Source organism: Enhydra lutris, unplaced genomic scaffold (assembly GCF_002288905.1).
Source record: "Enhydra lutris kenyoni isolate GAN:26980312 unplaced genomic scaffold, ASM228890v2 scaffoldscaffold81, whole genome shotgun sequence".
Classification (NCBI taxonomy): Eukaryota; Metazoa; Chordata; class Mammalia; order Carnivora; family Mustelidae; genus Enhydra; species Enhydra lutris.
Window position 1 is genome coordinate 73,148 of NW_019154165.1, and position 25,510 is coordinate 98,657.

General features: G+C 42.2%; 1 protein-coding gene across 1 annotated transcript; it reads right to left on the reverse strand.

Annotated features, from left to right (window-relative positions):
- Positions 1-13,203: 13,203 nt before the first annotated feature.
- Positions 13,204-16,887, reverse strand: LOC111160994 (DMRT like family C1B). Its single transcript, XM_022524426.1, is given in 7 exon segments — positions 13,204-13,262; positions 13,265-13,315; positions 14,299-14,441; positions 14,627-14,689; positions 15,627-15,837; positions 16,436-16,593; positions 16,673-16,887. Coding segments are annotated over 7 exon segments (900 nt in total).
- Between the last annotated feature and the right edge of the window lie 8,623 nt (positions 16,888-25,510).

The window sequence follows — 25,510 nt, forward strand, 5'->3', positions numbered from 1 at the left end:
AGATGATAGTGTCTTAGAATCATACCCTCTGCTTGAAACGGAGGAGTCCAGCTGAGCCCTTGGGACTGTAGAGTGGGTAGAGCAAAAGGTTCCCTCAAAATTGGGTTTCAGAAGGATGTGAACATCAGGTGATCTAGGACATTTGAAGGTGCCCAGCGTAGAATGATTGTGTTTTGAATGGGCCACAGGATTTGGGAGAAAGGTTGCCTCATTTCTGTGATAAAAGACAATGGATTGAGACCTTTGCTTCTCAGATATAGTCCATTCCCACTTAAAAAAAAAGGATGTGTCCCTTCTGGTTGCCATTCCCATTCTCTTGCTGTATTTCAAACTCGATCTTCATTCACATTCAGGGGTGATGAGACTATAACTCATGCAGACAGCATGCAAAAATTGATAGACCATTTCCACTGTGTTCCTATGCCAAGCAAGTACAATCAGTGTCTGATAACTCCAGAAAAGATGACCTTCCCGTCCTAGAGCACTGGCTTCTCAGCCAGCTGGGTAAGCCCAGGTATGGGTAGCCAGTCTGCCTCCCATCCCTGGCTTCCCAAGATATTTCCATTCTGAAGAGCATGTGGTTTGCACATGCACAGCCTGCTTCAGGATCTGGTCAGCCCAGAAAGAGTCCTTTCAGATACTGCCCCAAAGCCTGGTTCCAAACCCTTGAGCCTCAGCCTGAGCAACTGCCTGACAGAACTGAACTACCACTGGCTGCATCCCCTGATTGGAAGGGCAAGGGCGAGAAGTTTTCCTTCTCTTTCTGAAGGAAGAATTCAGGCTTCTTCTCACAGATGTGGTCCATGGAGGTTTCCCTTTGCACAAGACTGTCACCCTCTCTTAGTCTTGAGACAGCCAGCTTGCAGGAAATTGTGCCAGTCACTTCATTTTCGACATTATCCCATTCTCATCTCAAGTGAGAGACCTTGGCTTCCCAAGTAGTTCCTTTCCAACCATTTGATGGATGGTTTCCCAATCTAGGTTCTCCATGGGGGCCATCCAGATCCAATGTCTAAGAGTGATACCCTCTGCATTCCACTCAGAATCTGGCCAAGTCCTTGAGACTGTGGGACAGTTTGGGCCACAGAGCCCCTCTTAACATGGCTTCCCTTTTCCTTCAACCAACTTCTTATCTTATCAATCCCTTTTCTAAAATCTTTTTTAATTTTCATCTTAACAGTCATATTCCATTCCTTCATCATATTTACCCTTATTTTTGTGTATATATATAAATTTTTATTTCTTTAAGACCTTTTGGGAGGCAGTTTCTTATAACAGACCAAAATACACCCAAAATCAAGTGTGTGGCTCTATTCTATTCACCAGACTAATCATATATATATTTTTTCCTTTCTTCCCCCAGTTTTGGGTCTTTTCTAATTTGGTTAGTGTATATTTTTCTGGGGTCACTGTTACCCTTTGAGCATTTTGTTCTCTCATTCATCTATTCTTCTCTGGACAAAATGACAAGGTGGAAAAATTTCAACTCAAATAAATAAATAAATAAATAACAAGAGGCAGTACTGACTTCTAGGGATTTAATCAATATGGACATTAGTAAAAAGTCAAAACTAGAGTTCAGAATGACGATTATGAAGATGCTAGCTGGGCTTGAAAAAAGCATAAAAAATACTAGAAATCTGTTTCTGGAGAAATAAAAGAACTAAAATCTAACCAAGTTGAAATTTTTAAAAAGCTATTAATGAGGTACAATAAAAAATAGAGGCTCTTACTGCTAGGATAAATGAGGCAAAAGAGAGAATTAGTAATATAGAAGACCAAATGATGGAGAATAAAGAAGCTGAGAAAAAGATAGATAAACAACTCCTGGACACGAGGGGAGAATTCAAGAGATAAGTGATACTATAAGACAAAACAATATTAGAATAATTGGGACCCCGGAAGAAGAAGAAAGAGAGAGAGAGGTAGAAGGTATATTGGAGCAAATTATAGCAGAGAACTTCCTTAATTTGGGGAAGAAAACAAACATTAAAATCCAGGAGGCATACAGAAATACCCTCAAAACCAATAAAAATAGATTAACACCTCCTCTAATAGTAAAACTTACAAGTCTCAGAAGTAAAGGAAAAATACTGAAAGCAGTTCAGGACAAGAGGTCTGTAACCTACAACAGTAGAAATATTAGATTGGCAGCAGATCTATCCACAGAGACCTGGTAGGCCAGAAAGGACTGACATGATATATTCAGAGCATTAAATGAGAAAAATATGCAGCCAAGAATACTATATCCAGGTAGGCTGCCATTTAAAATGGAAGAAGAGATAAAAAGCTTCCAGGACAAACAAAAACTAAAAGAATTTGCAAACACCAAACTAGCCCTACAGGAAATATTAAAGGGGGTCCTCTATGCAAACGGAGACCTTAAAAGTAACAGACCAGAAAAGAACAGAGACGATACACAGTAGCAGTCACCATACAGGCAGTACAAATGACACTAAATTCATATCTTCCAATAGTTATCCTAAATGTAAATGGATTAAATGCCCCTATCAAAAGACACAGGGCATCAGAATAGACCAAAAAAAAGACCCATCAATATGATGTCTGCAAGAGAGTCATTTAAGACCCAAAGACACCTCTGGATTTAAAGTGAGGGGGTGAAAAACAATTTACCATGCTAATGGACATCAAAAGAAAGCTGGGGTGACAATCCTTATATCAGACAAATTAAATTTTAAGCCAAAGACTATAATAAGAGATGAGGAAGGACACTATATAATACTTAAAGGGTCTATCCAACAAGAAGATCTAACAATTTTAAATATCTATGCCTCTAACATGGGAGCAGCCAATTATATAAACCAATTAATAACAAAATCAAAGAAACACATTGACAATAATACAATAATAGAGGGGACATTAACACTCCCATCACTGAAATGGACAGATCATCTAAGCAAAAGGTCAACAAGGAAATAAAAGTTTTAAAGAACATACTGGATGAGATGAACATCACAGTTACATTCAGAACATTCCATCCCAAAGTAACAGAATACACATTCTTCTCTAGTGAACATGGAACATTCTCCAGAATAGATCACATCCTGGGTCACAAATCAGGTATCAACTGATTCCAAAAGATTGGGATCATTCCCTGCATATTTTCAGACCACAATGCTTTGAAACTAGAACTCAACCACAAGAGGAAAGTTGGAAAGAACTCAAAACATGGAGGCTAAAGAGCATCCTACTAAAGAATGAATGGGTCAACCAGGAAATTAAAGAAGAATTGAAAAATTTCATGGAAACAAATGAAAATGAAAACACAACCATTCAAAATCTTTGGGATGCAGTGAAGGAGGTCCTAAGAGGAAAGTATACAGCAATAGAAGCCTTTCTCAAGAAACAAGAACCTAACTCTACATCTAAAGGAGCTGGAGAAAGAACAGCAAATAAAGCCTAAACTCAGCAGAAGAGAAATCATAAAGATCAGAGCAGAAATCAATGAAATAGAAACCAAAAGAACAGTAGAACAGATAACAAAGCTAGGAACCTCTTCTTTGAAAGAATTAATAAGATTGATAAACCCCTGGCCAGACTTATCAAAAAGAAAAGAGAAAGGACCCAAATTAATAAAATTATGAATGAAAGAGGAGAGATCACAACCAACACCAAAGAAATACAAGCAATTACAAGAGCATATTAAGAACAACTATATGCCGGGACACCTGGGTGGCTCAGTTGGTTGGGCAGCTGCCTTAGGCTCAGGTCATGATCCCAGTGGCCTGGGATCGAGTCCCACATTGGGCTCCTAGCTCAGAGGGGAGCCTGCTTCTCCCTCTGCCTCTGCCTGCCACTCTGTCTGCCTGTGCTCACTCACTCTCTTTCCCTCTCTCTCTCTGACAAATAAAATATAAAAAAAAAAACTATATGCCAGCAAATTTGACAATCTGAAAGAAATGAATTCATTCATAGAGATGTATAAACTACCAAAACTGAACCAGGAAGAAGCAGAAAATCTGAACAGATGAATAACCAGTAAGGAGAGTGAAGCAGTAATCAAAAATCTCCGAACAAACAAGAGCTGAAGGCCAGACGGCTTCCCAGGGGAATTCCACCAAACATTTAAAGTGGAATTGATACCTATTCTCCTGAAAATGTTCCAAAAAAACAGAAATGGAAGAAAAACTTCCAAACTCATTTTACGAGACCAGCATTACTTTGATCCCAAAATCAGACAAAGACACAATCAAAAAGGAGAATTACAGACCAATATCTCTGATGAACATGGATGCAAAAATTCTCACCAAAATACTAGCCAATAGGAACCAACAGTACACTAAAAGGATTATTCACCATGTCCAAGTGGGAGTCATTCCTGAACTGCAAGGTAGGTTCAGCATCTGCAAATCAATCAATGTGATACAATAGATTAATAAAAGAAAGAACAAGAACCATATGATACTCTCAATAGATGCTGAAAAAGCTTTGACAAGGTACTGCATCTTTCTTGATCAAAACACCTCAAAGTGTAGGGTTAGAGGGTACATACCTCAATATGATCAAAGCTATCTATGACAAACCCACAGCAAATATCATTCTGAATGGGGAAAATCTGAGAGTTTTTCCCCTAACGTCAGGAATACAGCAGGGATGTCCATTATCACCACTGCTATTCAACATAGTACTAGAAGTCCTAGCCTCGGCAATCAGACAACAAAAAGAAACAAAAGCCATCCAAATCAGCGAAGAAGAAGTCAAACTCTCACTCTTTGCAGATGATATGATACTTTATGTGGAAAACCGAAAAGATTCCATTCCAAAACTGCCAGAACTCATAGGAATTCAGTGAAGTAGCAGGATATAAAATCAATGCACAGAAATCATTTGCATTTCTATACACCAACAGGACAGAAGAAAGAGAAATTAAGGAGTCAAACCCATTTACAATTGCACCCAAAATCATAAGATACCTAGGGAAAAATCTAACCAAAGAGGCAACAAATATGTACTCAAAAAACTATAAAGTACTCATGAAAGAAATTGAGGAAGACAGAAACAGAAAAACGTTCCATGCTCATGGATTGGAAGAATAAATATTGCAAAAATGTCTATGCTACCTAGAGCAATCTACACATTCACTATAATCCCTATCAAAATACCATCAAATTTTTTTCAAAGAAATAGTACAAATAATCCTAAAATTTATATGGAGCCAGAAAAGACCTCAAATAGTGACAGGAATGTCGAAAAAGAAAGCCAAAGTTGATGGCATCACAATTCCAGACTTCAAGCTCTATTACAAAGCTATAATCATCAAGACAGTATGTTATGGGCATGAAAACAGACCCACAGATCAATAGAACAGAATAGAGAGCCCAGAAATGGACCCTCAACTCTATGGTCTACTAATCTTCAACAAAGCAAGAAAGAATGTTCAATGGAAAAGAGACAGTCTCTTCAACAAATGGTGTTGGGAAAATTGGACAGCCACATGCAGAAGAATGAAGCTGGACCATCTCCTTACATCACACACAAAAATAGACTCAAAATGGATGAAAGACCTCAATGTGAGATAGGAACCCATAAAAATCCTTGAGGGGAGCACAAGCAGCAATGTCTTTGACCTCAGCCACAGCAACCTCTTCCTAAAAACATCACGAAAGGCAACAAAAGTAAGGGCAAAAATGAGCTTTGGGACTTCAAGATAAAAAGCTCTTGCATAGCAAAGGGAACAGTCAACAAAACCAAAAGACAACTGACAGAATGGGAGAAGATATTTGCAAATGACATACTAGATAAAGTGCTAGTATCCAAAATCTAGAAAGAACTTATCAAACTCAATAGCCAAAGAACAAATAATCCAATCAAGAAATGGGCAGAAGACATCAACAGTCATTTCTGCAAAGAAGACATCCAAATGGCCAACAGACACAGGAAAAAGTGCTCAACATCACTCGGCATCAGAGAAATACAAATCAAAACCACAGTGAGATACCGCCTCACACCAGTTAGAATGGCTAAAATTAACCAAGCAGGAAATGACAAGTGTTGGCGAGGATTCGGAGAAAGGTGAACCCTCCTACACTGTTGGGAATGCAAGTTGGTGCAGCCACTCTGGAAAACAATATTCCTCAAAAAGTTGAAAATAGAGTTACCCTATTACCCAGCAATTGCACTACTGGATATTTACCCTAAAGATACAAGTGTAGTGATCCAAAGGTCACGTGCACCTGAATGTTTATAGCAGCAATGTCTACAATAGCTGAACTACAGAAAGAGCCTAGCTGTCCATCAACAGATGAATGGATAAAGAAGATGTGCTATATAAATACAATGGAATATTATGCAGCTATAAAAAAAAGAAATCTTGCCATTTGCAATGACGTAGAACTAGAAGGTATTGTGCTAAGCAAAATACGTCAATCAGAGAAAGATAATGATCATATGATCTCACTGATATGAGGAATTTGAGAAACAAGACAGAGGATTACAGGGGAAAGAAGGTAAAAATGAAACAAGATGAAACCAGAGAAGGAGACAAACCATAAGTGTCTCTTAATCTCAGAAAACAAACTCAGGGTTGCTGGAGGGGCGGGGGTGGGGGGGGGGGGGGGGGGGGTTATGGACATTGGGGAGGGTATGTGCTATGGGAAGTGCTGTTAATTGTGTAAGACTGATAAATAACAGAACTGTACCCCCGAAACAAACAATATATGTTTTTTTCTTTTAAAATACATTGTATGTTAATAAAAAAAGAAAAGAGGGAAATCTGGTGTTAGCTCCTTTCAATTGCCCCTCTCCATGAATGGATAGAGGCTGCAGTGATTCAGGTATAGTAGTTTGGGACGTCCAGCTGATGCTCAAGGTTTCAGATGCAGGCCATGATGCAATATGTTTTGAAAGGGCACTTCCTGAGCTCACTAGGCCCTTTGGCACACAGCTTATTGGTGACAGTTTGGTTCTTCAGAAGGAGGGCATCTCAAGCTTAAGGAGAGCGTGGGCACCTTTCCTTTGGGATATCAGACATGGGTGCTCTCACATACCACAGGACTGAAGTGGGAACTCACAACCAATCCTTGGGTACTGGCTATGTGGGTAAAATCTCCCAGGCTCCCATAGGTAAACCAACTCTAAATTTAAAAAAATCAGCAAAGGGGTGGAAATGGTACAAGGAAGGTCAAAAAATCTACAATAAAATTCGGAAAAGGGAATTGGTTTGGGGATTGTATACATTGCTGCCATAAACATTGGGGTGCATGCGCCCTTTCAAATCAGTATGCATGCATTCTTTGGATAAACACCTAGGCATGCCATCAATGGGTCCTAGGTAGCTCTATTGGTAATGTTTTGAGGAACTGTCATCCAATTTTCCAGTGGGCCACACCAGTTTTCATTCTTACCAAGACTGCAAGATGGCTCCCTTTTCTCCACATCCTCACCAACATCTGTTGTTTACATAGTTATTCATTTTAGCCATTCTGATTAGTGTGCAGTGGTATCTCATTGTGGTTTTAGTTTGTATTTCCCTGATGTGAGTGATGTTGAGCATCTTTCCACAATCCTAAGGGAGAACACAGGCAGCAATCCGTTTGACAAATTCTTGCCAAACATGTATCCAAAGGCAAGGGAAACAAAACCCAAAATGAACAATTAGGACTTCATCAAGATAAAAAGCTTTTCCACAGCAAAGGAAACGGTTGACAAAACCAAAAGACTCTCCCATAATGAATGGGAGAAGATGCCTGGGTAGCATAATTGCTAGCACATGGACATGCCCATCCAGAGGAACTGGGGACCTCCGGCATTCCACAAAACCCACAGATGCCATTCTGATGTTGGGGTCCAAACAGAGCACTGAAATAGGATTGAATGAGTTTGAGGAACCTTACTGACATTAGATTAGGAACGGTGAGACATGGGAGGTGTTTTGTTTTTTTTTTATTTGACAGACAAAGATCACAAGTAGGTAGAAAGGGAAGCTGGCTCCCTGCTGAGAAGGGAGCCCCATATGGGGCTTGATCCCAGGACCCCAAGATCACGACCCAAGCCAAAGGCAGAAGCTTAACCCGCTGAGCCACCCAGGCACCCCATGGGAGGGTTTTCGTTACAGGAAGACTCAAGGAGCCTGAAAGCAGGCTCATCTGAATACACGGGAAGACTCCCTGGGTACCATCCCAGGCATTCCATCTTTCAGGACAGACTGTGTGAGATTCGCCAACTGCAGGAAGAAGACAGCTCCTGGCTTTGCCAGATCACATGTGATCTTGGGGCAGATCTCATGTAATCTCAGTCCAAATCTCGTGAGATGTCATTCAAGTCCCATGAGACCTCGGGCCAGCCAGCAAATCTAGGGTCAAAACTCGTAAGGTATCTAGCCAAAACTCTCAAGACCTTGGATGGAACTGGCACTCCCTAGCAGAGCCTGCTTTGTGCCCCTCAGGTAGGTAAGTATCAAACCTTGTGAGATCTCAGTCCAAATCTCATGAGAGCTCCAGCACAACTCACAAGATTTCCCTCCAAATCTCCTGAGATTTCCCGGGCATATCTCATGAAATTTCTACCCAAATCTCATGAATTCTTCATCCAAATCTTGTGAGATTTCAGTCCAAATTTCATGAGATCTCTATACAAATCTTGTGAGATCTCTGTCCAAATCTTATGAGAACTCATTCCAAATATTGTGAGATCTCAGTCCAAATCTCGTGAGATCTCAGGCACATCTCATGAGATTTCTCACCAAATCTCTTGAGATGTCATCCAAATCTGGCCAATCTCTGTCCAAATCTTGAGAGAACTCATCCAAATCTCATGAAATCTCATCCAAATCTCTCCAGATCTCAATCCAAATCTCATGATTTCTCAGGTATATCTGGTGTGATTTCTACCCAAATCTCATGAAATTTTAGTCCAAATCTCATGAGATCTCTATACAAATCTTGTGAAATCTCCATCCAAATCTCATGAGAACTCATTCAAAATATCGTAAGATCTCAGTCCAAATCTCATGAGATCGCAGGCCCATCTCATGCGATTTCTCACCAAATCTTGTGAGATCTCATCCAAATCTCACCAGATCTTAATCCAAATCTCATGATATCTGAGGTACTTCTTGTATGATTTCTACCTAAATCTCGTGAGATCTTACCCCAAATCTCATGAGATTTCTGTCCAAATATCATGAGATCTCAGTACAATTTTCTTGTGATCTTGGTCCAAATCTCATGAGATCTCAGTTGAAATCTCATGAGATCTCAATCCAAATCATGTGAGACTTCAGGCACTTCTCACTAGATTTTGATACAAACCTCATAAGAATTCTGACAAGGGGCACCTAAGTGGTTCAGTCAGTTAAGCATCTGCCTTCAGCTCAGGTCAGAATCCCAGAGTCCTGGCATCGAACCCCACATCAGGTTCCCTGCTCAGCAGGGAGTCTGTCCTCCCTCTGCCTGCTGCTCCCTATGCTTGTGCTCTCTCTCACTCTTGTTCTATCTCAAATTAATAAATTTTAAAAAAATTTTTTTAAAGGTGTCAAAATCTAGTGAGATCTCAGGAACACCTCATAAGATTTCTACCCAAATCTCATGAGACCTCAGTTCAAATCTTGTGAAATCTCAGTCCATATCACATGAGTTCTCAGTCAAATCTCATAGGATCTCGGGCACATCTCAGGTGATTTTGACCCAAATCTCCTGAATTCTTAGTTCAAATCTCCTGAAATCTCTGTCCAAATCTTGTGAGATCTTAGCCCAAATCTCTTGATATCAGCCTGACTCTTGTGGAATTTCAGACACAACTCTGGACATTTTGATCCAAATGTCATGAGACTTCTGTCCAAATCTCGTGAGAACTCAGGCACATCTCATGTGATTTCTACCCAAATCTTGTGAGATCTTAGACCAAATCTCGTGAGAGTGCTGTCCAAATCTAGTGTGAACTCGGGCCAAATCTCATGTGATCTCCTCAAATTCTCAGCAATCTCTGTCCAAATTTCGTGAGAATTCATCCAAACCTTGTAAGATCTCATGAAAATCTTGCCAGATCTCAGTCCAAATCTTGTGATATTGCAGACATATCTTGCATGATTTCTACCCAAATCTCATGAGATCTTAGTCCAAATCTCATGAGATTTCTGTCCAAATCGCGAGAGAACTCAGTACGATTATCATGAGATCTTAGTGAAACTCTCATGAGAACTCCATCCAAATTTTATGAGATCTTAGTCTAACTCTCATGAGATCTCTGTCAAATCTTTTGAGATCTTAGTCCAAATCTTGTGAGATCTTCGTCCAAATCTGGTGAAATCTTAGTCCAAATCTCGTGAGATCTCTGTCCAAATATCATGATACCTCAAGCACGTCTCATGTGATTTCTTCACAAATCTCATGAAATCTTTGTCCAAATAGCGTGAGATCTCAGTCCAAAACTTGTAAGATGTCAGGCACATCTCATGAGATTTCTATCCAAATTTCATAAGTCTTTTGTCCAAATATTGTGAGATCTCAGACAAAATTCAGGAGATTTCGATCCAAATCTCATGAGACTTCTGTCCAAATCAGATGTATTCACCACCAATCCTCTTGGGTAAAAATGAGGAAGGCAAGGAAGGACACTTAACAACTGAGCCACCCGGGCATCCCATGAAAAGACTTTTTAAAAAGGTATAGAACAGGGTGCCCAGGTGGCACAGTCAGTTAACATCTGCCTTTGGATCAGGTCAAGATTCCAGGGTCCTGGGATTGAGCCCCAGGTCCTGGCACGAAGCCCCATGTGGGGCTCCTTGCTCAGTGGGACCTGGCTTCTCCCTCTCCCTTGCCCTCACCCTCTGCCTGCTGCTCTTCCACACGCTCTCTCTCGCTGTCAAATAAATAAAATCATTAATGAATAAATAAATAAATAAATAAATAAATAAATAAAAAGTTATAGAGCAGTGTACATACATGCGTGCACTTGAGTGTGAGCATTTGTGTGGGGAGGTGGGTGTTGATGCATCAACATCAGGTCTAAAAGGTTCTGCATAGAAGGGAAGGTGGGACTCAGAAAAATGAAAGGGTCCAGGGCAAAAGGGCTCACTCCTTCTCCCAGTCTCCATCACTTCATTTCTCTTTTCCTCCCTCTTCTCATACTGCATCCTTTAATTCCAGAAACACTCTCTTTTACCAAAACAGAGGGCACAATTGCACAGCAGGGTTTTGGTCCTTTTCCAGGCAACGCTGCTTCCTTCCTCTGTGAATATGTGGGCTTGTTTATCTACTATCCAGGAGAGAAGGGGTTTCAGGATCACTGATTTAAATAGCAAATGAGAGAAGGGACGAAAGCATGAGATGGTCATCAGCCTTGACCTGTGTGCTGAATGTATGGTTATATGGCATTAGATAATGACGATAAGAAGCCTGACTTCTCAAGTCCTGAAACAAGAAAGCATAAGTTGTCATCAGATGTATTCACCACCAATCCTCTTGGGTAAAAATGAAGGAGGCTAGGAAGGAAGGGGAAAACATGATAGGAAACAGGGCATATCCAGTGAAGCTTTCTGTCTTCGGGTAGGGGTCTCCAGTTTTACCTTTCTTTGGAACATCAGCAGAGGACTGAAAAACAAGGGCAGGTAAGATCTGATCCACAGGGGCGCCTAGGTGGCTCAGTGGGTTAAAGCCTCTGCCTTTGGCTCAGGTCATGATCTCAGGGTCCTGGGAATGAGCCCCACATCAGGCTCTCTGTCAGCGGGGAGCCTACTTCCACCCCCCCTCTCTGCCTGCCTCTCTGCCTACTTGTGATCCCTGTCTGTCAAATAAATAAGTAAGATCTTTAATTTAAAAAAAAAAAGATTTGATCTACAACAACATATTGTTACCTAGAGTACAAAACAAAGAGACTATTTTGAAAGACTATTCTGCCTGCCATTTCAATATTTGAAACTTTCACTCAATGGTTGATGTAGAGATCATTGTTTAGAAGGTCAATTATTAGCTAATTTAGGGCCTGGCAGAGAAGGGAGTTTTCCGCCATCCTGTCTTTGGCTAAAAATTTCCCCTAAAACACTTGTGCAAGAGGGTGGTAATCATGCTTAGCTCAGAGACTGCTGGAAGGCTGTATGTGTTTAGCATACACAGGGCACAAAATAAATGCATGAATATGATTCTTCCTCATATTTCATGAGTCCTTCAAAAGCAGGATCTGGGTCTAATTCGCCTCCCCTCTTTGATTCTTCTGGCCATGATTGGCTTCAGTGTCCCCCACTATAAAGTACACATTGGACTAGAATCCAACCGGCATTCACTTGGCCATGGTTGGCCTGAACGGATGTTTTCTTTGGCCCACGTACAGGTCTTAAAGAAGAAACCAGAGCCGACATTTTAAAATGGAGATATTCTACATAGATATCTAGAATTCCGCTTTCTCTCGAAAAATCAGGAGCTGTGGCAGTGCAGAGTCTGCATTCCTGCATGGCAGCAATCGGCTGGAGCCAGGTGGCAGCTGGCCCCTTAGGTAGACCATGCACTGCCAGCTGGCCAGAGCCTGTCTGGGCAGTTCCACTCATTTATAAGACCTGCTTGACGCTGCAGACAACCCAACTTGGGGCCCTCTGGACAGCTGGAAACAGTCTATGCCAGGCGGAAGGTAGGCACTTACTTGCTCAGTGAGTAAAACTCTTACCATTTTTTATCTCTACCGTTTTCTGGTCTAGTCGTGTTAAGAAACCCCAGTTATTGAGTAAGGTGATTCTCACTTTGGAAAGTAAGTGGAACAGGTCTGTTAGAGTCAGGATGGTCTACGTTATACTGTGACCACAAACAACGCCTCTATCTCACTGCCTTACAACAGCAAGGGTTTATTATTTGTTCACACACATAAATGTGGACACAAAGTGAAAACACCCTTAGATTTTGACAAGCATGGATATAGACGTGAGTGCACAGCTATGTTTGGAATCACAAGTCAAATGAAAACTCTGGCATATGAACACATGACCTCCTACAGAACCCTATTTAGAGACTGACCAGCTTAGATTGCACAACCCTGATTTTATAAGAGACATAGAAGGCCCCAAAATACAAAGCAGTAAGAAATGGAGGTACAAGAATACGCACCCTCAGCCAAGGAATTGCCCCACATAATAAAAAGGGTCTGAAAGGCTTGTAAAAGAAAGTGAAGGTTTAAGAAAATGTTAAGCGTATTGGGTATTAAACATTTTGCAAATGCATAAATAGGCAGCACTCTAGTGAGGCCTCCTCTTCTGGGCTTCTAGGTCAAGAGGGAGATGCACCCCAGATGCCCAGTAGGCAGAGAAATGGAGCTGGCTCCCTGGGTCGCAGAGAAGGGTTAGGAGGCTGGGGTCCTCTATCTTCAGCAGGATCTGCAGAGAGAACGGAAGGAATCAGAGCCAGGTCACATCCATTTCCCCTCCAGGCTCTCCCCTCTCTTTTGTTTTACCCGATCTAGGCTTTGTCACCTGGACTACAGAGTGCAGCACAGCACACTTCCCCGCTGATTTGCCCATCTCGGGTCTTGCTTCCTCCAATCCCTCCATCAGAGCCCCCACATTTCTTTTTGTGGAGCCCAGGATCTCTGAATATGCTCCCCCCAGCTCACACACTCCCTGGCTCCTCACCACCCACAGTTTCTGGTCTAGCCCCTAAGCCTGGCATTCAGGACCCCTGTAATTGGCAGCCTCTCCAGCCTCATCCCCTTCTGTTCCCAAAGTTCCTCCTTCACTCAGGTTGCTGCTTCACTCAAGCATCATATTGCGCCCAACATTTTGGTCTGGGAATGCCCAGCCTTCCCTCTCAGCCTTCCCAGGCTTCTACCCCTCCTCAGACTCCCTCTGGTCCTTCCTCTCCAGGCTCATCATTGAAACTTAGCCACAAAACACAAGGGAACTCTGAAGGCATCCAGGCTGCCCCTGGAGACAGGAATCAAAGACCAGATCTCCCTCCACCCCAGGCTCTTATCACCTATGTATATGCTGCCCACCACAGCAGACTGCAGGGGTGTGGGTAGAGAGCTCTGGGCTGGGAGTGAGGAGACCTGGGTGTTCCACTTGATAGGCTGCATGCCCCAGGGCAAGTCCCTGCCACCAGCAGGACCTCAGTAACCTTGTTTCTCGACGCTAGGGCCCTGGGCATTTGCTTGTTGAGCACAGAGCTGGATAAACTGATGATTCACTGAGCAACCAGCGACAGCCATCTCTGGCACCAGACCAAGGAGCTTGCATACCTGAGCCCTAGGAGGTTCAACCCACCAACCCCGGCCTCCCAGTTAGACCCTGCTTACCACAACGCCCTCCCCTTTCCCAACCATCCCCACCACCCCGTGTTCTCCTTTCAAGGACAAGGCTACTTGTTGCCACGCAGGGATGGAGCACGGAGCTGGAGCCAGAAGATGCCTGGGGAGAGTCTCTCAGAATCAGCAGAGCCTCGGCCGCTTCCAGTTTCCGCTGCCACTCTGAGGCAGAATCCGAGTCCTGGTCAGAAGATTCAGGAGCCTGCAATGGAAAGGGTGTGAGAGAATGGGACCTGAAAACCCATACCTCCCCACCTCATGGGGCCAGTGGCCCTTCAGTCCCCAGTTCCATTGAAGGTCCCCCCCCACCCCCGGGGGCCTTCATCCTTTCCCATTCACTAAGCCTGGCCCCTGCCAGGGTTCTGGACCCCGCTATTTTCCCAGGATCTGCGGTTGCAGTAGGACAGGGCCAAGGGCGGCACAGGGCTGGAGGACCAGAGCTGAGTCTCTAGAGACAAGGAAAAGAGGGGCCATGGGATTAAACCCTCTGACGGATACATAATACCAGTAGAGAAACAGGGCCAGGATCTTGCACTATCCGGATGTGGGAGTCTGAATGCCTGTTGGCCATTGGTCGGTGTGGCTTGCACAAGTCCTTTCCCCTGTTTAGCCTATTTTCCTTTCTATGTCCTTCCTCAACATCTCTCCTGAGACACTAATTCCTACCAGGATTTTCAAAACTCCCAGGCCAACAGTGATGGGTATGGAAAATCCCAGGTGTCTGTGGTTTAATCTGCAAAGCACCTGGAGAAATGGGATCACTGTCCCTGCCCAGGGACTGCTTCTCACCCCCATATTCCCCAATCCCCATGGAACTTGAAGGACCAGCTTGGCTCATCTAATGGCCTGGGAGCTTTCTCTAATGACCTCTGGACTCTCCCTCTGGGCCCTGTGGCACTCACCGTCCTCCCCACCCCCTTCAACAGGACCTTCTCTCCCATCAGTCTGTTTCCCCTTGGAATAACAGCCTCCATCAGTTGAAGTCCTGCTACGTGGCAGTCCTGGACCTAGTCCTCTTGTCAGTGCTATGTCAGGTGTGGGATATTGTCCCTATCAGTACACTGCTAGTACACTGGAAATGGAGGCTTGGAAACGGAATGTCACTTGCGCAAAGTCTCACAAATAGGAGATGGCAAGGCTGGGAGAGCCCTGCCCTTGCCCGCTAGTCTGAGATGCTGCCTTCTCCACTCCTCCTCCCTGAACCCCTCCTCCCCCTGCCACTTCTTGTCCTGCTCCTCTCCCTCCCCCCCCACCCCCTTCCTTCCCCTCCTCATCCGCCGCCTCCTCCACTCCTTCCTTCTATCTCCCATGGCATCAAGCACAAAGGTTGGGCACCTGGTCACACAATATACATCTAGCTCCATGGGCCTTCTCACTTTACTCACATCCTGGGCAGGGCAGGAGCCCTGTGGGTCTTCCTGGAAAGAGAAATTGTTAGTCGCGTCTTCAAGGCTGCTGGAGTCCAGGACAGAGACAAAGATTTTGGGGTAGGACCAGTCAGCAGAGCTCCTTGGGCGCTTGCCTGCAGAGGCAGAGAGCACAGGGTGGAGTCAGGCACCATGCCGGCCATGGAGAGGAGATGTGTATGGGTATGTACTGGGATGAGGATAGGAGCCCAAAATGTCAGAACTGAGAAGACCTTGAAGACCAGCCAGTTCCTACTATTTATTTTCCACCTGGTGAAACGGAGACTCCAAGAGGACAAGTATTATTTCCTCAAGGTCCCGTGGCAAGCTGCAGTAGGATTAGGAAGGGAACTCATGTCTTCAGGACACAGAGAAGGGTCTGGGCAGTGGGTGAGATGGGAACTTCCCCCACAGGCCCCAGACTCTCCTTATCTCCCTAGGGGTTGGGCAGGTTTGGGTGGGCCTCAAGCTGGGACATGATGTTCTCCTTCCCAGCTATGGAAAGCTGGGGACACTCTGGGTGAGCCTTTCCCTCTGAGCTCACCCCACTCTTCCTCACACCCTGTCTGAGGTCTCATCTCACCGTGGACCATTTTAACCCCCCAGAGCTCTCCTTCCCACCAACACTTGGTAGATAATATTGATGAAGTTGGATAGGTGGGGCAGCTAAAGGCCCGAGGGGTAATTTGCCAAGGCCACATCAAAATTGGGTAGGAGGACTGGTGACAGAACAGCTCAGTGCTCCCTATCGCCAAACCCAGACACCCTCCCTGGCCAGAGACACTCACTGAGGGCTCCGGCTTGAATGGTCAACTTCTTGACATGGCTGTGAGCTTTGGGAGGGGAGGCCTCACTCCTTGTCTGTCCTTGAGCCAGGTGCCTCTTTAGGTTTGCCCCCTGCTCCCTCTTCAAGGCACTCTCAGCAGGCAAGACACTGTGGTGTTCCCTAAAGTGGGGGAGAGCAGGTCTGCAGTCAGTCACATTTTGGGGAGGCTCACCCCCCCATTGTCAGACACTATACTCACGAGAAGAAGATACACTTGTGACACTCGCAGGCCTTGAAGAGGCAGAAGTGATCCTGGTCCTTGACTTGGTCAGTGAAGCCGTGGTTGTAGCAGCGGGCACAGTGACTTACAGCTCTTTTGGGGCCAAGTTCAATCCCCCATGGGGCTCCAGTCTCAAGCCCAATAGGGGGGTCGGAGGGGCAGCAGGGCACAGCAGGCATTTCATTGGGATCCATTGTCCTAGGGCCAGGAGTGGAGGTCAGGTTGGCCACATGATCCCCTACCCTGAACGTACTTCCTCTGCCCTTTGAAAACCCCACCTGAGGTGCCTGGATTCTTCTTCACCCAGCTCATCGCTGAAATCAGATCGCACCCACCTTTCTCACTCATGCAGCCTCCTTCCCAGGAAGCCCCACTCACGCATAGCCTCATTCTAAGGAACTCTTGGCATGGCTCCTGTAAACTTTCAATCGAATCACTATTCTCCTTGCTTCCCTTCCTTCTACATAGACCCCCTTTTCAGGCATACGCATGCACTCGTGTGCCCCCTTTCTTCAATTACTGCCTTCCCCTTCTCGTGTATCATCCTGTACTCTGCCATTCCTCATGATTTTTCCTGTCATGTACTTCCACAATTACCTTCCTAACCTCCTGCATTCATTCACTCCCTACTCATGATTCTAGCTCCCCCCATTCAACTCTATTATTAGTATGTCCTACATTCAACTTTCCTCTCACACCCCATCCTGATTTTCTTCCTGCACCCCACTGTAATCTTAATTCTTCTCTCAGCCCCCCAACACTTTAATCTGACACCCCCTTTGTACCCCCACGAAATTTCATTAAGCTGCTGGACCCCAAGCCCCTCTTTCAATAAGTATTTTTATGCATCCCTTCGATTATTCATTGACTAGATCCTTGCTGAGCCCCCTATCGAATGCCAGACCCTGATCTAGTCAACAGCCAACTCCCCACTGCAGTAATTGTTTTCTTCCACCAACAGAACCCTCTGTGCTCTCATGCAAACCCATGTACTCCCTGCTCAGCCTCCCAACAATCTTCCATGCTCCTCTTCACACTTCAACGGTTAAGCTTGGGTACACTTTCCCCGTCCCTCACACCTGGGGTGCACCACCTCATCTCAGGCCACCCAGTCATTCACTGCCACTGCCACATCAGATTCAAAGGATCAAAGGCAGGGGCACGAGTCCTGCCTTAGGTTCCAGAGGCCAGGGTTCAGGTGCTGAGGCAAGGGTTTTCCTCCCACAGCCATTCGGTGGTTGTTGCCTGGGGGGTGGGGGTGGAGAGGGGACGGGGCGGAGTGGAACATCAGGAGGTGCTCCACTGAGGTTGGAGGAGAGGAGAAGGAGTTGGTCATCCCGAGCAGGAGGGAGGGAGGAAAGAAGATGTGTGGAGAACGAGGGTCCTATTCCTGATGCCAGCCTGTGGTTACCTCAGCCTCCCGCAAGTCGAAATCCAACAGCAGGGACAGAAGGCGGGAGGGAAGACCCAGCTCTCTCTCCCTTTCCCGCCCTTCCCGCAAAGGCCAATGAGCTTCCAGCGCTGCCTTCCCCCTCCCACGGCTGTGACCAGTGACCAATGAGCTTCGAGTTCCATCGAAGTGCACCTACCAAAGCCCCGCCCCTCTCGCCTTCCTCCCACTTTTCCGTGTGCTGGCTTTACTAAGACAGTCAGTAACTCGTGAAGTGAAGTGAAACTTTGTGTTCCCTAAACCTTGTTTCCCAGACTTTGCTCTCTTTGGGTGTGAAATACAATATGTGCATGCATATTTAACTCATGTCCTTGGTATCCTGTAACTGACTTTTACGAAATTCAGCATGTGTTTTTAAGATTCAACCATATTTCTATGTCAGGGTTTGTCAATGGGAGGGGGCGGGGCAATTCTGCACCCCCAGGGAACATTTGGCAGTGCTTGGAGTCATTTTGGTCCATCTTTGCGTGTCTCTGTGTCTGAGCTCCCTCTTCTGTTCCACAGATAAATTTGTCTATTTCTGTGCCACTACTACATCATCTCCATTTTTACGTCTTGATAAGGCATCTTGATCTACGGTAGGGCAAGTCCCCCCACCTTATTCATAACCTTCGAACGTATCTTCCTTATCCTTTGCCTTTCGCCCTTCCAGTATAAATATCGGAATCAGCGTGCCTTGTTCCTTGAAAACTCATTTGCCTCAGATTTGAGTTGCATTTTCATTAAATCTGTGGATAAGTTAGGGGAGTATTGACTATCTTTAGGACACCCAGCCTTCCTAGTCACCAACATGGCATGTCTCTCCGTTTATGTGGGACTTCCTTAGCGTTTTCATCCTTAGTATTTAATTTCGTCTTTCTGTACATTCAGATCTTGTACATCTTTTCTTGCATTTATCCCAAGATGCGCTAGAGTGTTGTTGCTCTTGTGCTTGTTATCCATTTAAAATGACATTTTCTAATTGTATCTAACTTGGAGAAATCCATTTGACTTTCTAAAAACTATACTGACCTTAAAGCCAGCCACCCTGCTAAACTCTGTGATATCTAATCATTTGTCTATAGATGTTCTGCAGTTTTTCATGAATCTGCGAGTTACAGAAGCCCAATAATCAATTTACAGGTTTCTTAAACCTGTACTGGTTGGCTAGGACATCCACTACAAGGCCGAACAGACATGACCAAATTCGACCTCTTTAGGTTGTCCCTAATATTAAATAGAATGCTGCCAACATTTCCATAATAAAAGGGGTTTGCTGTGTTTCACTGTTTTCAACCTCCTTCACTTCCTCTCTTCGTTCCTCCATTCCTTCCTCCCTCTCTCCATTCCTTCTGTCTTTTTCTTGTTTCTTCTTTTCTTCCTTTCTTTTCTTCTTTCTTCCTTTCTCTCTTTTCTTTTTACCCTTTTTTCTTCTTTTTCTTTCCTTTCTCTCCCTTTCTTTCTCTTTCTTTCTTTCTTTCTCTCCCTCTTTCCTTCCTTCCTTCCATCCTTCCTTCCTCCCTCCCACCCTCCTCTCTCTCTTCTTTCTTTCTTTCTCCCTTTCTTCCTTTCTTTCTTCTTTCTCTTTATAAGATTAAGGAGTTTTCCTTATATTTCCAGTTTAATAAGTTTGTTTTAAAAATCATGAATAGGTAGTGAATTTTAGTTTTTTGTCTCTATTGAAATGATCAAAAGTCCATTTGTTTATTCTGTTAATACAGTGTTATTTGTAGATGCTTTTTTCAAAATCTTAAATGAAGCTTATAATCACACAAGGACAAAATTCACAAGTGTGTATCTTAATGAGTTTTCAAAAATTAAACATACACGTTCAGTTAGCACCTAGAGCTAGCCACAGAATATGTTGGCAACACACAAACCTCTCTCACGACTCTATCTGTCTGTCTGTCTGTCTGTCTATCTATCTATCTATCTGAATGCAAAGCCAGTTTTGCCCTCCTAGGATAAATGTAACTTCCTTATGGTGGATCATCTTTTGTAGAGGCTGGGGGGTTCAGTTTGCTAAAATTTTGTTTAGAACTTTTACATCTTCTGCTCATGAGCAAGATCGACTTGAAGTTCCTCTTTCTCATACACTCCTTGCTGGTTCCAGCGTCAAGGTTTTCTAGTCTTACAGCCTGAGTTGGGCAATAGTTTCTCTTTTCTATCCTCTGGAAGTTTTTGTATAAAATTGGGATTGCCTGTCTGGAGACTTTATTAAAACTTGACAACTAAACAGCTGATGTACCTGTTTTCTTCCTTTTTTTCCCCTTAAAAATGTGGGCAATTTCAAACATATACAAACAGGGTTTGCATATAACTTAACAATTTCCAGGTTCATCACAGTAGAGCTGTGCTCCTGGAACATTAGCTTGCATCAGAATCCAAATAAGCTTGTGAAAACAGATTACTGAGCTCCACATCTATGGTCTCAGATTAAAAAATCTGGGGTGGGACCCAGAGTTTGCTTTTCTGGCAAGTTCCCTGGTGATTCAGATGCTGCTGCAGGGGGAACCACACTTTGAGAACACTGTACGAGAGAGAATAGTGAGGGAACCTCCAAGTATCCATCCCTGGGCTGCAACGGTTAACTACTCACAGCCAATTTCATTTCATTTATATCTTCTCCCCTCTGTCTCTTCCAGATTATTTTCAAGAAGATACCAGAAATCATCTCATTTTATTGTGGAACACTTCATCACACAACTCTAAAATATGAGCAATGCATTTTCCTCAACTGTCTCTTTGAAAATAGATTCAAAACACACAAAGTTGAAGAGTGAACATTCTTTCACCTAGATTTCATATTGTCCCCTTGCTTTCTATCTCCTTTTTCTTCTTTTTGCCTAACCACTCAAGTTCCAAACATTTCATGCAATTACTTCCAAATGTAGCTCCTAAGACCTTGGATATTCTCCTAACCATATTACTATTGTCTCACTGAAGAAATTTAATAGTGGCATGATAACATCATCTAAGTCCATACACGGTCCATATTCCAATTTCCCCCAGTTGCCCCAATGATATCCCTTTGAGGGTCAACAGTTCAAGCAAGTATCATACATTGCATTCAGTTGTCATGTCTCTTTAGCATCTTCTAGTCCCAAACAGGCCCTCAACTTAAGAAATCTTCCATGACCATGACATTGTCCAAGAGCCTCGGCCTGTTTGCTTCCAACGTGTCCACAATATGGCTTTGCCTGATATTTTCCTCCCATTCGGATGATTTCTGTTTAACATTTTTGGCAAGGATGTTAAATAGGTGCTGCGTAGTTCACATGACATCACATCTGAGAGCTCCTAAGGTCGGTTTGTCTAACAGTCGGTGCTGCTATTGGCATTACTCAGTTTGATCACTAATTTATGGTATCGTTGGACAGATCAGTCCACTGTAAACATCCCTTTGTCCCTCTGTGACTTACAAGGAGACAGTAGCATGATATTTTGATACCATGTGGGTATATTGTGTTTCCTCCCCACAGAATTTCACCTCTGGGCCTTGGTTTTTGTTCCTGCTTCTTGTCGGATTGGGTTATTACTTTGGTGGTTGAAAAATGGCGACTTCTTATTTGCTTTCATAACTTTCTACATTTACTGGTGGACATTTTGCTGTAAAGATGAACATCCCAGCCCCCCCCAACCCCCACCTTGTTGCTGTTGCTGCTGTTGTGTTTGTAGTAGCAGAGAAAGATGAGAAGCCATTCAGGTGTTGTGTTCAAAGAAACATAAAGAAAATAAAGTGGACAATATTAGGAGACATGTAAACAAGTTTAAGATGAATTTGGTAAGAATTTCTCTAACAGTCCGAACATAATGACAAAATCTATTGCCTGAAATTAACAACAACAACAAAGTTTTTAACAATGATTAAGAGGACCTGAGTTATAAATTTAGTCAGCTGTAAAATGGCTTGGATCCTTTGTGTATGCACACACACTCTCTCTCTCTCTCTCTCTCTCACACACACACACACACACATACACAAACATTTTAGATGGGCATATGCTAAAAATAAAAAAACACTATTTCAGTTCAGAATGTACGTTAGAAAACTCTGGCATCATGTATTACGTTTTACAAAAGGCAGAAGATCTTCCATTAAGTCTATATAATATAAGACCTTTCTGACAATGTGGAGGGGTAATTGATTCAAAATATTTNATAAGACCTTTCTGACAATGTGGAGGGGTAATTGATTCAAAATATTTAAAAAAATTTCAAATACCTTATTTTCACCATCACACAAGTTGTGAGATTGAAACCCTGGCGAATTAATACTTTAGGTACATTTTGTCTCCAAGGTCTTTCCAATTTGCAAAGACATGATTTATAGTATAAAAAATTGAACTCATGGCACAGATATTGTGGAATCCATTCCATCAATTACAAAAAAGTTTGAGCTAATTATGAAACAATAGTTTCTGTCATGGAGACAACAATCTAGTTGTTATGCTGGAAATCAAATTTCATCGGTGTTTTAAATCAAGAATCCAATGTTTTCCTTATTTTCCTTCCACTGTGTGATTCATATTAAGAACATTGTTATTTATGTTTCTAAAGTAGAATATATGTCAACTATCACGGACAGAGCTATTAATGTCATTCATTAAATATGTGCAAATGCAGTGAATCATTGGAGGCTAACTTTGTCAGTCTTGTTAGAGGTTTATAAGTTTTATGGATCTTTTAAAAGAATCAGATTTTTGTTTCGTTGATTTTCTCTATTATTTTCTGTTTTCAACTTTATTGATTACTGGACTTATTTATTAATCAGACATAATAAAATGTATACTTTGTGTTATTGCTTATATGTGGAGTTTTAAAAGCTGAGCTTATAGAAACAGAAAGTAGATTACAAGAGCTGGGGTTTGGGAAAAATTGGGAGATTTTGTTCTAAGGATACAAATTTCCAGTTAGAAAATGCATTATTTCTGGGGATATAAGGCACAACATTTTTATTATAATCATACTATTTTATACACTTAAAAGTTGCTGAGAGAGTAAATCTTAAATCTTCTCATTACAAAAAATTATAATTATCTGAGGTGATGGAGGTGTTCGCCAACATTGTTGTAATCTATTGCAATATATAAATATATCAAATCAACATGTTGTACAACTTCAACTTATACAACATTATACGTTAATCATCTCTCAATAAAGCTTGGGGAAAAGAAATACAGTGCATCCAGATTGGAAAGAAGAAATAAAAATGTCTTTATTCATAGACACCACATTAATCTATGTAGAAAATCCAAAGGAAACCACAAAACAAGCTAATATGACTAAGAGGGGAAATTAACAATATTTCAGAATACATAATCAAGATACAAAAAATGAGTTTTATGTCTGTATACTATAAGTAATAAGAAATTGAAATTTTTTTTAAATGTAAAATACCTAGGGGTGCCTGGGGAGCTCAGGTGTTAAATGTCAGACCCTTGGTTTCAGCTTAGGTCATGATCTCAGGGTCCTGAGATTGAACCACATGCTGGGTTCTGGGCTCAGTATGGAGTCTGATTGAGATTATCTCTCCCTCTAACTCTCCCTCCCGCTCTGCTCCTCCCCATCTCATGCCTATGCAGGCACACACACTCTCTTTCTACAATAAATAAATAAAATCTTTTTTAAAAAAATATAAATAATGTTTTGCACAGCAAAGGAAACAGTCAACAAACTAAAAGCCAACCTATGGAATGGGAGAAGATATTCACAAATGACATATCAGATAAAGGGCTAGTATCCAACACCTATAATGAGTTTATCAAACTCAACATCCAAAAACAAATAATCCAGTCAAGAAATGGGCAGAAGACAGGAACAGACACTTCTTCAAAGAAGACATAAAATGGTTAATAGACACTTGAAAAAATGCTTACTATTACTCAGCATCAGGGAAATAAAAATCAAAACCACAATGAGATACTACCTCACACCAGTCAGAATGGCTAAAATTAACAACTCAGGAAACAACAGATGTTAGTGAGGATATGGAGAAAGGGTAACCCTCTTACATCGTTGTTAGGAATGCAGACTGGTACACCCACTCTGGAAAACTTGTAGAGATTCCTCAAAAAGTTAAAAATAGAACTACCCTAAGATCCAGCAATTGTACTACTAGTTATTTATTGAAAGGGTACAAACATAGTAATTCTAAGGGGCACATTCACCCAAAGGTTTGTTACAGCAATACCCACAATAGCCAAAATATGGAAAGAGCCCAGATGTCCATCAACAGATGAATGGATAAAGAATATGTTTACACACACACACACACACACACACACACACAAAATGGGATTGCTCAATCTTCAAAAAGTACAAAATCTTGCCATTTGCAACAACATGAATGGAACTAGAGTGTATTACGCTAAGTGAAATTAATCTGTCAGAGAAATACAAATATCATATGATTTCACTCATATGTGGAAGTTAAAAAACAAAACAGACAAACATAGGGGAAGGGAAGGAAAAATAAAATAAGATAAAAACAGAGAGGGAGGAAAACCATAAGAGACTCTTAACTCTAGGAAACAAACTGAGGGTTGCTGGAGGGGAGGTGGGTGGAGGGATGGAGTCATTGGGTGATAAGCATTAAAGAAGGCACTTGATGTAATGAGCACTAGCAGTTGTATGCAACTGATAAATCACTAAATTCTACCCCTGAAACTAATAATACAGTATATGTTAACTAATTTGAATTTAAATTAAAAAATTTTAAAAATAAAAATAATGTTAAAGGGGAGATGGGGGGGTTCGGGTAACTGGGTTATGGGCATTAAGGAAGGGAAGGAAAGCAGGTGATGTAATGAGCATTGAGTGTAATATGCAACTGATGAATAACTGAACTCAATATCTGAAACTAATGATATGTTTTATGTTTAATTATTTGAATTTAAATAAAATAGGATGATAATAAAAAACATTTTTAAAAGAATGTTAAATACTTAGAGATCAATCTCTCAAAAAATATGCGACATTTGTAGACCAAAAAGTATAAAACATTGCTGAGAGATTTAAGAACTAAATAAAGACTGCACCTTGTTCGGAAAATATAATAAAAAATGTTTAAAAACGAATGTTAAATACTTAGAGATAAATCTCTCAAAAAATATGCAACATTTGTAGACCAAAAAGATTAAAAAACATTTCTGAGAGATTTAAGAAAATCTAATAAAGACTGCACCTTGTTTGGAAGATTTAATATGTTAAAATGTCAATAATTCCTGTACCAAATTATACATTTATCATAATCCCAATCAAACTCCAGGAGGTTTTATTTTCATTGTGTTTAATGCTTTAATTATTCTTGATTGTGGTAAAATATACATAACAAAATTTAGCATTTTAACCATTTTGGCCAGCGATGAAAAGTTTCTAAAATTGGT